Source organism: Protobothrops mucrosquamatus, unplaced genomic scaffold (genome assembly GCF_001527695.2).
Source record: "Protobothrops mucrosquamatus isolate PMUCROS unplaced genomic scaffold, P.Mucros_1.0 scaffold3651, whole genome shotgun sequence".
Taxonomy (NCBI): Eukaryota; Metazoa; Chordata; class Lepidosauria; order Squamata; family Viperidae; genus Protobothrops; species Protobothrops mucrosquamatus.
Genome location: NW_015389612.1, coordinates 59,075 through 73,090, shown reverse-complemented (window position 1 = coordinate 73,090; position 14,016 = coordinate 59,075). Strand labels below are relative to the sequence as shown.

At 40.6% G+C, this 14,016-nt stretch overlaps 1 protein-coding gene across 1 annotated transcript; it reads left to right on the top strand.

The window, feature by feature from the left end:
* Positions 1-3,077: 3,077 nt before the first annotated feature.
* Positions 3,078-13,802, top strand: YIPF7 (Yip1 domain family member 7). Its single transcript, XM_015827366.1, has 5 exons — positions 3,078-3,178; positions 5,684-5,829; positions 8,888-9,033; positions 12,411-12,592; positions 13,592-13,802. The coding sequence occupies exons 1-5, from the start codon at positions 3,078-3,080 to the stop codon at positions 13,752-13,754; spliced, it is 738 nt and encodes a 245-aa protein (XP_015682852.1). The 3' UTR covers positions 13,755-13,802.
* The last annotated feature ends 214 nt before the right edge of the window (positions 13,803-14,016 follow it).

Genomic DNA, 14,016 nt, shown 5'->3' with positions numbered 1-14,016 from the left:
GAAACACCAAAAACTCCTTAGCTAATTAGATAGAAGAGCAGCCGTTAACAAATCCTGACTTATGGTTATTTGACCCAAAGACAAAGGCACTTTTTCTGCTTCACCTTTAGAAATTTTGCAGCGCCAGGGGAAACTCACCCCATGAAGGAAATCAAACATGTCCTCAGTAAAATGCTGGCCTTTAAATATGCACTTGAACACATTTAAGAAATTATATTTAAATCCGTATCCACCCTGCTGCCCAAACTCAATGATTGCTTCGAAGCTCCCACGAGGCAGATGTTTAGTGCTAGATAGCAAATGGAAAGATGACATTCTTTTTTTCGAGGGATCAAAACGTTTCATAAAATAAAATGGCGATATCATTTTTACCTTGTGAAATTAAGTAAAAAAACTATTTGCCTTACTTGTCTGGAAAAGCTAGGGAGGGAGAGCACTGGAAAAATCTCTGTCCAGGTGGTCCTCAACTTACAACAGTCCGTTTAGAACTGAAAAAAAAAAGAGATTTCTGGCCATTTTTCGCCCAACTGTTTCGGCATCACGTGATCGAAATTCAGACGCTTGGAAACTGGCATGTACTTATGACGGTTGCAGTGTCCCAGGGTCACGTGATCCCCTTTTGCGACCTTCTGACAAGCAAAGTCAATGGGGAAGCTGGATTCACTTAACAACCGTGTTACTAACTTAACCACTGCAGTGATTTGCTTAACGACTGTGGCAAGAAAAGTCGCAAAATGGGGGCAAAACTCACTTAACAAATGTCTCACTTAGTGACATAAATTTTGGGCTTCATTGTGGCTGTAAGTCGAGGACTATCTGTATACTAGACCAACAAATGAAACTGGCTGAGGTATCAATTGTTAAAAGGGGACAGACAGCTAATAAACCAAAAGAATGGCTTGGATATGTGGATTTTAACTCAAAAAAGTGATTTGGACAATTTTTTTTACTTCAGATTTACCTATGTTATACCTATGAAAGAACTCCGGAGAAAAGCAAAAAGAGAGCAAAAATCAGCTTTTGAAACAATAGCTATGAGGAATAATTAAAAACAATCAATAATCAATTATCCTAAAACTGAGGTCTACAAAGTGGGCCTGTTTAATCCATGTTAAATTGTATATGAGCCTCTCTTTTCTAACATTTTTTTCTTGGCTACAGACAGATATAGAGTGGAACAGAACAGAACAGAATATATAATATAATATAATATAATTAGAATAGAATAGAATAGAATAGAATAGAATAGAATAGAATAGAATAGAATAGAATAGAATAGAATAGAATAGAAAATAGGAATGGAATAGAAAATAGAAAATAATAGAAAATAATAGAAAATAGAAAATAGAATACAATAGAATACAATAGAATAGAATAACAGAGTTGAAGGGACCTTGGAGGTCTTCTAGTCCAACCCCCTGCTCAGGCAGGAAACCCCATATCATTTCAGACAAACGGTTGTCCAGTCTCTTCTTGAAAACCTCCAGTGATGGAGCACCCACAACCTCTGGTGGCAAGCTGTTCCACTGGTTAATTGTTCTCACTGTCAGGAAATTCCTCCTTAATTCCAGGTTGCTTCTCTCCTTGGTTAGTTTCCATCCGTTGTTTCTTGTCCTGCAAATTCAGGTGCTTTGGAGAATAGACAAAATAATTGCACATTTATAAATACAACTTTTTGGTTATTTTCATCTCCGAAGCGCGTAACCATCAAGTATTCCCTCTTTTGTGTAAGTTTAAAAATATCTGTTGGTGTCTTCTCTATCAGCTTAGATAACCAGGCCTTTAGATTCAAGGGCACAAATGACTGATCTTTGAAAAATTATGTGGTGTCTTCTTTCTCTTTCATTTATTGGCGATTAGTTGCCAAGTAAATCCTGTTGGAAATGTTGCCTCTGGCACCAAATGCTTTTCTTTCTGTCATACATCTGTTGGGAGGCCAAATTTAGGATGTTATAAATAGCTCAGGATCACCCTGGTTAATATAGAGAAACATTTGGCTGGATTTGGCTGTTTGTAAACCGAATCTCTTGTAGAAAAATTGCAGCTACAGTTTTTAAGGTATGTCCTTTAAATATTAATTTTTAAGGGTGCTGGTTTCATAAATCACAACTGTTTATAGCTTTTATACATGTCAAATGAGGGGAAACAAAACTTGTGGATGGCTTGTTTTTGTTTTGATTCGGTACTTCCAAGAAATATTAATGGTATTTCAAAGCATGATTAAATTTTAAAACATTATCCTGAGGTGCTTTAGGAACGGTGACACTTCAGCTCATCATTATATTTGTGCATAATTCATAGATAATGTCAGATTCGCCATTAAAAAATCCCCAATTTACTATTCTTATTAAAAATGAATCAGTTTTGTTTGTTTTATATTTGGAAGCACATTTTGCTAATTAGCAAGAAGTAAAATTGCTGCCTAGAATCACTGCTGTATAAAATATTTTTTTAATAAATGAAGGTGGAAAATTGAAGCAGGTTAGTCTGTTTAGATTTGAAACACAATTTGTTAATTAGCAAGAAATAAAAGTGCTCCAGGGCCTAATTGTTATATAAGATGGTTTTTTTTAATAAATGGGGGCCGGATTGAAGCATATTAATCTGATTATAGGCAATCAGGTAAACAAGTATGAAAATAAATATGAACACAATTGAGCCCAAAGTTTGTGTTGTTAAGTGAGTTTTGCCCCATTTTACGACTTTTCTTGCCACAGTTGTTAACTGAATCACTGCAGTTGATCAGTGAGTAACACGATTGTTAAGTGAATCTGGCTTCCCCATTGATGTTGCTCGTCAGAAGTTCACAAAAGGGGGTCATGTGACCCCCGGGACACACTGCAATCGTCATAAGTACTAGTCAGTTGCCAAGCCTCTGAATTTGGATCACGTGACCACGGGGATGCTGCAACGGTCGAAAAAGTGAAAAATGGTCATAAGTCATGGTCATATTTCTAGAGCAACACCGAAATGAACCGAATAGCTAATTTTGGCTGCTCTGTAAACTTTTACATGTGTGAAACACTTAAGCCTTCAGTGCTTATAAGCATATTTTTTTTAAAAAAAATCTTATTAGGATGTCAGACTTTCTGCAGTTCGATATAGATTTTTACCAGTCAAACTACGTTGCTGACAATCAAGAGGAAAGCTCAAGCAGGCCTGGAGACCCTGGAAAAAAGTGAGAATATATATATATATATATTATTTCATTTTAGCATGGTGTTAAATCTGCAACTAAACATAGTATATTTTTGTAATTTACATAATCGAACCTCTAGTTGTTTTCACAGCTGAACACTTTATACAGTAGTACTTATTTAAAGGAAGTTAAAGGAAGACATCAAGGCAAACAGCCCAGTATTTAGGACCTTGCAGAGTTTGTTTGCTGGCTGCCCTAATAAAATGATGTAGCCCATTTACCTTCCTCCATCTCTAGGAAAGAGAGGGAGAAGGAAGGAAGGAAGGAAGGAAGGAAGGAAGGAAGACTGCAGAGAAGAGCAACCAAGGTGATCAGGGGACTGGAGGCTAAAACATATAACAGTGGTGGCGAACCTATGGCACGGGTGCCAGAGGCGGCACTCAGAGCCCTCTCTGTGGGCACGCATGTCGTCGCCCCAGTCCTAGGCCTTCAGCTGGGTTTTATAAAACCTTTTTGCTTTAGGCCTCCACCGCCATGTGCAAAAAAAAAAAGGTTCAATCAGTCAATTTCAACTTCTCGCAGGAAAAAAAAAGTCCTTGCAAAGTTGGAATTGATTGATTGAACTTTTTAGTCCCACCCAGTCTGCCGTTACCACTGCAGCCATGCCCACCCAATTGGCCACGCCTACCCAATGGGCCACACCCAGCCAATGGGCCACACCCACCTGGCACTCGACGATGCATACGTGGGTTTTGGGTTGCAGTTTGGGCACTCAGTCTCTAAAAGGTTTGCCATCACTGACATATAAGGAACAGTTGCAGGAATTGGGTATGCCTAGTTTAATGAAAAGAAGGAGTAGGAGAGACATGTTAGCAGTGTTCCAGTATCTCAGGGGCTGCCCCAAAGGAGAGGGAGTCAAGCTCTTCTCCAAAGCCCCTGAAGGCAGGACAAGAAGCCATGGATGGAAACTAATCAAGGAGAGAAGCAACCTAAAACTAAGGAGAAACTTCCTGACAGTTAGAACAATTAATCAGTGGAACAACCTGCCTCCAGAAGTTGTGGGTGCTCCAACACTGGATGTTTTTAAGAAGAGATTGGACAACCATTTGTCTGAAATGGTATAAGGTTTCCTTCATGAGCAGAGGGCTGGACTAGAAGACCTCCAAGGTCCCTTCCAACTCTGTTATTCGGTTCTATTTCACCTTGAAAATACAGAACTTTAAACATAAATAAACTGAACAAAGTATGAAAAGGAACTGAATTCAGATACGTGTGTGAAAGCATAAAAGGCTGACTTTCATTCATTGTCATTCTAGTTTTGCTAAAAATATTAAGCTTTTCCACAAATTGTGGATCATGTTGCTAAGGAGCTTGAGGAGAAAAAAATGAGATTTTGAAGGTTTAACCTTTGCTTTCCACACATATTACCCATGGCATTTGATATTACTATGTTCGCATTTGATATCTTTGTTACCAGAGATCAGTTAACCTTTAATTTTAAATATGAAATATTTGAGTAATTATATCTTCCTTAATCTGTAGAAGGCCAGGTTTAGAATTACTTGACCTAGAAAGTACTGTAATATTCTCTGATATGTTATGATCATGGTTTGCCTAATTAGGATAGGAAAAATAAGACTATTAGGAGTCTCAAATTATCTAGGAAAGAGAATATTTCTGAAGGCGTCAAGTGCAAATAACCAGGAATATCTGCTGGGTTCAGAGCACAGAATTATTATTATTTATTATTGCTACTTATACGTAAGAATCTGGTCAGCTAATGGTCAAAGCTAAATTGGCCCTAGATAAGGAATTTACAGTGGGCGGGACTTGGGTCTCTTGTCCCACCCACTGTAAATTCCTTATCTAGGGATCTCTTGTGGCAATGCGATGACTCCAAACAAATGACCCATTTAATTCCATCTTCCAGCTCAGTCTGCTCCTCTTCTACAGAAGGTATCTGCCCAATTCCAGCAAACTGGATAGGGTGAATATGTTCCAGGTCACTAGTAGGACCACCTGGTAGGACCAAGGATGTGCACTTCTCAATAGTTGCCCCTGCTTTATGGAACATTCTTGCACCTGAGATTCTGTAATCTTTCCTTCCCACCTTTGTAACTTCCTAGAGGCTTAAAATGGACTCTTCCCAAAGTATTTGCATCAAAGTCCAAAGTCTGTTTTGGTTTGGTTTTGTTTTACTATTTTTATTCATCAGTGCTTCATTATTTTTTATTTTGGGGGGATGTTGGAGTTTTTTAATTGCTTTTATATTTTTTTAATTCAATTCAGTTCAGAATAGAGCTGGAAGGGACCTTGGAGTGTTCTATTCTAAAAAGTATTTAAAGGTGGTCCATGGTGAAGGAAAGATTGAGAATCCCTGGTCGAAAGCATGGGTGTCCACTCTTGGCCACTTGTGGGCTTCAACTGGCTGGGGAATTCTGGGAGTTGAAGTCCACAAGTCTTAAGGGGGCCAAGGTTGGATGCCCCATGTCTAAATAACCTTCACTGAATCTTCACCGTCATATAAATGTTTCTTCGTCCCAGATTCCCGACAGGTCCTTGGCCACACTCTGAGGCCAATCCTTCTCAACCACTTGAAGGCCAGATCTTTCAACCAGCAGATGCTTCTCAGTTTCCGTCCATCCATACTTACTCCGACAGTTTTGATGAAGAGCCTCCGTTGCTTGAAGGTACAGAATCAAAACAATTATACAATTGGTACGTTCTGCCTGATGGCAGCTTCTCACGGATTCGAAACTACCAAATAATTTACTTATCTTCCTTTTTTCCCGCCCCACCAACACATTCTCCCTACTTGGTAATGTTTAATGTTCACTAATACCATGAATTCTATAAAGTCCGTAAGGTCTTCATTTTGCTGAACTGTTACTGAAGATCGACATATTTATTTCTTGGACTGATATCTCACCTTTCCTTCAGGATCTCAGGATCATAGAACTGTAGAATTGGAAAGGGCGACAACTAGGCCAAAACTAATCTGCTCAAGATAGCAAATCCTCCTAATTTTTCCCACAATAGAAAATGGCCTCATGATACAGAATGGGCTACCGAGAGTTACTAGCCCAAAATCACCCGGTCAGCCTCCATGGCAAAGAGTGGAGGAGACATTGGGTCTTCCTGGTGTCAGCCCATCATCTTAGCTTCTACGTACAACCTGCCAGAATAGAGCTGGAAGGGACCTCGGAGGTCATCTAGTCCAACCCCCTGCTCAAGCAGGAGACCCTATACCATTCCAGACAAGTAACTGTCCAATCTCTTCTGAAAAACCCCCAGTGATGGAGCACCCATAACTTCTGGAGGCAAGCTGTTCTACTGGTTAATTGTCCTCACTGTTAGGAAGTTTCTCCTTAGTTCCAGGTTGCTTCTCTCCTTGATTAGTTTCCATCCGTTGCTTCTTGTCCTGCCTTCCGGTGCTTTGGAAAACAAGTTGACCCCCCTCTTCTTTGTGGCAGCCCCTCAAATACTGGAATATTACTATCATGTCCCCCCTAGCCCTTCTTTTCTCTAGACTGGCCATCCCCAAGTCCTGAGAATAAAATTCATTTATGTCGAATGAGCAAGTTCTGATTTGTCAAGGTGAGAAGCCCACAAGATCACCAAATGATCTACATTTACATCTTTCTTTTTGAGACAATGAGGTTGCAACTAGCTTGATCTTAACAGGGTCAGCTTTCAAGGTAAAATATGTTTAAAATGAGGTTCAGTCCGAAGATGCCAGATCAAAAAAGAAAAAAAAAAAGGGGGGGGGGAGAGAATCCATTTTAATTTGTTGCCTTGCATTTGTCACAGGGACACATGTTTATGTTTGAAATGACAGCAACCCCCATTTGTGTGGAAAATCAAGTCATTAAGTCATATTTATGGCACATACATCGTACACTTTACTGCCTCTACATGACAGCCTCTCAATAAATTTTGCATTCGGATTTCGTAAACATTGCCTTTCCCTCTGTATTTATCTGGCAGAATCAGATATCATGCTATGATACCTATAATTAATAAACACTTCTTATAATTTTGTTTACATATTTCATAATACATTTTTATGGGTTCTTTTTTAGCGGTCCATTATTCCAAAACTTGCAAAAGTTCCTGTGAGTCTCAGTGAATCTGCTACACAACCACTAGGTTTAACATCTAATATTTGAAAGAGCTTAAAATCCCATGTACAAATTCTCTACTTGAGATACCAGTGCAATCATACCCTGATTTAACTTCAGAGTAACTTTCCTTCGATGACGTAACTTACAAGTAAAAAGATGTACAAACTGTACTGCTTGGTTTATAATATTCGGGCAGCGTTTCGTGATCTACACCCTTTTTATCTTTACAATTCCCTAGAAGAGAAAAAAAGAGTTAATATCTTTTAGTCTTTTTTAGCCAAAACCTAAGACCAACGTCCTTGAAGAAAATTAATAGAATACGTGGTCATGTTAAGCAAAAGAAATATTAATTGGATTTACAAATCATGCTAAAGTATGTATTTTTTTTTTATCTATCTCACTGCAGTGATCCCTAGGAAGTATTCTTGGTGGTTTAATATACATTTATCTTGGCTATAAAGATAAATTGTTAATCTGAAGTCTAGGATTGATTTGTATTTTAACAAGCCTTTGTATTTCTATTTCTTCATTCTGTTTAAGAGAATTTATAAGCGAATAAAGCACCAAGAGACTCACTGCATATGCAGTTGCCTGGTGAGAAGTAAAAATATTCATAATGTTTTAAGTTCCACACTGGATATTTGTTTTAGCTTCTGTTTTCAACTCCCAGAATGCCTCAGCTGGCATGGCCAACTGGGGAATTCTGGGAGTCGAAGTCCAAAAGTCTTAAAGCTGCCAAGGTTGGGGACCCCTGCATTAGATCAAACTCTTTGTTGATGTGTCATGGTTTTGCAGTTATGGCAGGAGTCTTCAAACTTGGCCCTTTTATGACTTGTGGACTTCAGCTCCCAGAATTCCTCAGCCAGACATGCTGGCTGAGGAATTCTGGGAGTTGAAGTCCACAAGTCATGAAAGGGCCAAGATTGAAGACCCCTGAGTTATGGTAATCCTATAGCGTAGTTCATTGTTTTTGCATAGTTTTTTCTGTCCTCCTTTGACATGGATTTTCACGTTCATAATTTAGAATCCCACCTGTCCTAGTTGGAGACCAAATCAAGATGTTCGATTGTCTTATGAGCCCCTAGAACATCACAGCGAAACTGACTCTTTCCTTCTTTTGTTTCTCAAGGTCCTTGACGAACCATTACACAAGGGCAGGGGTCTTCAAACTTGGCCCTTTGATGACTTGTGGACTTCAACTCCCAGAATTCCTCAGCCAGCCTCCATTTTGTTTGTTAGATTTAAGACAGGGGTTTTCAAACTTGGCCCTTTTATGACTTGTGGGACTTCAACTCCCAGAATTCCTCAGCCAGCCTCCATTTTGTTTGTTAGATTGAAGCCAGGAGTCTTCAAACTTGGTCCTTTGATGACTTGTGGACTTCAACTCCCAGAATTCCTCAACCAGCCTCCATTTTGTTTGTTAGATTTAAGACAGGGGTTTTCAAACTTGGCCCTTTGATGACTTGTGGGACTTCAACTCCCAGAATTCCTCAGCCAGAGTGCCTGGATGAGGAATTCTGGGAGTGGAAGTCCACAAGTCATCAAAGGGCCAAGTTTGAAGGCCCCTGCACAAGGGTTTCCCCTTACATAACGAAGCTTTTTCGCCCCCGTTTTTCTCTTGCAGAGCTGGGAATCAACTTCAACCATATTTGGCAGAAAACATTGACCGTGCTGAACCCCATGAAGGTGGCTGAAGCCAGCATTATGAACGAGACAGATCTGGCTGGGCCTTTGGTTTTCTGCTTCGCCCTGGGATCAACGTGGCTCTTGGTAGGCTAGACTTCTCTGCTCTAAGTGAACTTATCTGTCAATCATTGACTCCAATATTATGGCCGGCCTGAGATACTTTTAAAAAAAATGTCCAGATTTTTTTATAAGTAATGTCGGGGGATTCCTTCCACTTTATAATGCCTCGGTAAGACCACATTTGTAATATTGCATCCAGTTTTGGTCTCCACGATATAAAAAAAGATGTTGAGACTCTAGAACAGGGGGTCTTCAAACTTGGCCCTTTGATGACTTGTGGACTTCAATTCCCAGAATTCCTCATCCAGGCACGCTGACTGAGGAATTCTGGGAGTTGAAGTCCACGAGTCATAAAAGGGCCATGTTTGAAGACCCTTGCTTTAGAAAGAGTGCAGAGAAGAGCAACAAAGATGATCAGGGGACTGGAGGCTGAAACATATAAAGAACGGTTGCTAGAATTGGGTATGTCTACTTTAATGAAGAGAAGGACGAGGGGGGGACAGGATAGCAGTCTTACAATATCTCAGGGGCTGCCTCAAAGAAGAGGGGTCCACCTATTCTTCAAAGCCCCTGAAGGCAGGACAAGAAGCAACAGTTAGAAACCAATCAAGGAGAGAAGAAGCCTAGAACTAAGAAGAAAGTTCCTAACAGCGAGAACAATTAATCAGAGGAACAGCTTGTCTTCAGAAGCTGTAGGTGCTCCAACACTGGAGGCTTTTAAAAAGAAATTGGGCAACCATTTACCTGAAATAGTGTAGGGTCTCCTGCTTGAATAGGGGGTTGGACTAGAAGACCTCCAAGGTCCCTTCCAACTCGGTTATTTGGTTATTCCTTCCTTGCCCTCTGCTTTGTTAATTGAAAGCATCAATCTTGGAACTTATTGGAAATATTGTACTCCGACATTACTAAGTTTCAAAAGGGGGGGGGTTGATTTAAATGAAAATAGGTGCACTGTGGATTAGGATCCTGCGTAGGACCGGAGCTTTTACTTAGAGACAGTGCCTACAATCTGAAAAGGTAAGTGGGATGCAGTTTTTATATATTTGGTCACTTTGCATCCTGCTTTTCACTCACTATTTCCTTGATGCACTAATCGGAGGATAGCAAGGATTAATGCATTAAGATACGATTAAAGCAATCATGAGCTCTGCCTTGTATTGTGTCAAACGGATGAAAGATCAGACAATTTGACTAGTGGGTGTATTAATAAACGGGGGTGGGGTGGGGGGTGGTGTCAGAATGCATCCAACAATGATGAGGTACTAGGATGAGAAATAGAATATATTTGTGAAATAAAGTAAGAATCTATTTAAGTAAACAATGTGTGTATTTTAGATATGACAACTATTTTGTAATGAAATAAGGGAAATTTGGGTCACCCGAAATCTAACTACTATGGATATTAAGCTAAACTGGAACACCGTAATTGAAATTAGGTAAACTTTAAAAACAGGATATGGATAGGTATAAGTTAAAATATATTGATAAATGTCTTAACTGATCGAGTTATAATTAGCAATGTATTAATTTGAATGTGATATAATAATCAAGGGAAATAGAGAGGGAATTTTTGATGATGTAACCTGAGACAGTATAAAAGATCTTGTTATTGGACTATTGATTATCTAATCACCACGCTGCTTCCTTAATATTTGGATTTTTGTAAAATTGAAAAATTAATAAAACTTGTTTTTTTTAAAAAAGAATGCATCCAACAATTTGAAGAAAAGCTGATGACTTTATGGATCCGTATCTGGCAACGTTTAACACCCATCTAAAAAAATAAATAAAAGGCTGTGACATCTTTGCTATATTTTAGTTCAAAGCAGGATTGAGGACTTTTTTACACAAGAGTGACTATCTGGGGATTAGGTCACGAATGACAATTCCTGGCCAAAAAATTTAGCATGTTCTTGTTTCATGGTTGCTTCGAGTCACACAACTGCAGCAATCCAAAAATCCAAAAGAGAGAGAGAGAAAGAGAGAGAGAAATTCAACGAGATGCCTATAGCTTCAATTCCGTGGATTTTTCTTCAGAGTCTATTCCCGCTGTCATTTAAAACAAGATTCCAGTGAAACTAAAAGGAGATCTGTTATGATCTTTTGACTGGATCTGTTCCAGTTTCACCTCCTTTGTTTGCAATGTTCTCCATCAAGCACTATATCAAAACAAGCCACCAGCTTGCCATCTTTCTGCCCCTGGCATAGCAATTTGTTAATCTTAGATTAAGCCGCTAAATGCTGCTTTGTCAATTTAATCAAACATGCTGGAACAAACAAGTTAAAATGTTGGCTGGTTGCTGCTGGCGTTGTGTCCTGTACAGCGCCGGCAGAAAATGTGGTGGGTCGCCTCTTTAGGGCCAAATTGAAAATGCTAAATCTACTGAAAAAGTTTAATGACCGCAGAGGAAGCAGATAGGCATCTGGGACACAAACGATGTCACACACCAATAACATGCCAGACTTAACAACAGTTCATTTAGTGACCGTTCAAAGTTACACTGGCACTGAAAAAAGTGACTTATGACCGTTTTTCACACTTATGATATTGTGGCTTCCCCATGGTCACCTGATTTGCCAATAGAATAGAATGGAATGGAATGGAATGGAATGGAATGGAATGGGATAGAATAGAATAGAATAGAAAATGGAATAGAATAGAAAATAGAATAGAGTAGAGTAGAGTAGAGTAGAGTAGAGAATAGAATAGAATAGAAAATAGAATAGAGTAGAGTAGAGTAGAGTAGAGAATAGAATAGAATAGAATAGAAAATAGAATAGAGTAGAGTAGAGTAGAGTAGAGAATAGAATAGAATAGAATAGAAAATAGAATAGAGTAGAGTAGAGTAGAGTAGAGAAGAGAAGAGAAGAGAAAATAAAATAGAATAGAATAGAATAGAATAGAATAGAATAGAATAGAATAGAATAGAATAGAATAGAATAGAAGCTGGAAGGGACCTTGGAGGTCTTCTGATCCAGCCCCCCGCTCAATCAGGAGAACCTATACCATCTCAGACACGTAAGTGTCCAGTCTCCTCTTAAAAATCTCCAGTGATGGAGCGCCCACGATTTCTGGTGGCAAGCTGTTCCACTGGTTGATTGTCCTCACTGTCAGGAAGTTTCTCCTTAATTTCAGGTTGCTTCTCTCCTTGATCAGTCTCCAATCATTGTTTCTCGTCCTTCCCTCTGGTGCTTTGGAGAATAACGTGACCCCTTGTTCTTTGTGGTAGCCCCTCTGATATCGGAACACTGCTATCACGTCTCACTTAACAGTGGAAATCTTGCGCTCAGTTGTGGCCGTAAGTTGAGTTCTACCTGTATGGAAAAGTATGATAACCTCTCTTGCCTAAGCCAACCGCCTTTGGTCGCTGGCCTGCTCTTCTCTTTGTTCATTTCTGTAGGCAGGAAAAGTCCATTTCGGCTACGTGTACGGCACCAGTGTGATTGGCTGCCTGGCGATCCACGCGCTGTTGAACCTGATGAGCATCGTAGGGGTTTCCCATGGGTGTGTCGCAAGTGTGCTAGGCTACAGTCTGTTGCCCATGGTGATCTTATCCACCTGTGCAGTATTTTTCTCCTTACAGTAAGTATGTGTGAAGGGAAAGAAGGAGCATCCATGCCTCTTTCAACCAAGGAGAATATTTATAGCTCAGGGTTGAAATGGTGCTCTCTGAGCTTGGTGGTTTTCTTGCAGACGTTTCATGACCCAACTAGGTAACATCATCAGTGCTAGAAGGCAGGGGGGGTTTCTGGAGAGGAGGGGGAGGAGGAGGAGGAGGAGGAGGAGGAGGAGGAGGANAGAAGAAGAAAAGGACTGTGGGGTCCCTGTTGCTCTCGGAGCTTGGTGGTTTTCTTGGAGATGTTTCATGACCCAACTAGGGAACATCATCATAAGAAAGTAGGATTTATGATGATGGAGGAGGAGGAGGAGGAGGAGGAGGAGAAGGAGGAGGAGGAGGAGAAGAAAGGGACTCTTAGGTCCTCGTTGCTCTCTGAGCTTGGTGGTTTTCTTGCAGACGTCTCATGACCCAACTAGGTAACATCATCAGTGGTAGAAGGCTGGGGGGGGGGTTTCTGGAGAGGAGGAGGAGGAGGAGGAGGAGGAGGAGGAGGGGGAGGAGGAAATCTGTAGGGTCCTTGGTGCTCCCTGAGCTTGGTGGTTTTCTTGCAGATGTTTCATGACCCAACTAGATAACATCATCAGTGCTAGGAGGGAATGGGATTTGCAGAAAGGAGGAAGATGGGATAGGGAGGAGAAGAAGGAGGAGGAGGAGGAGGAGGAGGAGAAGAAGGAGGAAGAGGAGGAGGAGGACAATGACTATGGGGTCCTTGGTGCTCTCTGAGCTTGCTTGTTTTCTTGCAGACGTTTCATGACCCAGACTAGCACAGATGATGTTACCTAGTTGCTCATTTCATAACCTCCTTGCAGTCGGTCAATGGAAGTAGAAGCTAAGTGGTTCAGTGGCCATGAGTTGAGTAGATTTTTGTACAGGCTTGGACAACAAATCTTCTTAACTGGAACGTAAGGTGTGGTCCCTGTTCTTTGCGGCTGACATCACCTGGATTCTTTGTGTTATTTCAGGGGAATCCCTGGGACTCTGATTGCTCTGATCATTATTGGATGGTGCAGCCTCTCAGCCTCCAAAATCTTCGCTTCCACCTTGGCTATGGAAGGGCAACAGGTTCTGGTGGCCTATCCTTGTGGCTTACTCTATGGCCTCTTGGCGCTCATAACCATTTTCTGAGCTTTGCTATTTATAGGAGTATCCTTTCTCTACCGCACGGAGGGGGAACCATGTCGCTTTTATGACTTGTGGACTTCAAATCCCAGAATTCCTGAGCCAGCCAGGTTGGCTCAGGAATTCTGGGCGTTGAAGTCCACAAGTCATGAAAGGGACCGTACTTCCCCACCTCTGCCTTGGAACCTGAGTCTTACCTATTAAAATGGCGGGCTCAGAAATTGGATGGTAGTCTATTCTGTTCTGTTCTGTTCTGTTCTGTTCTGTC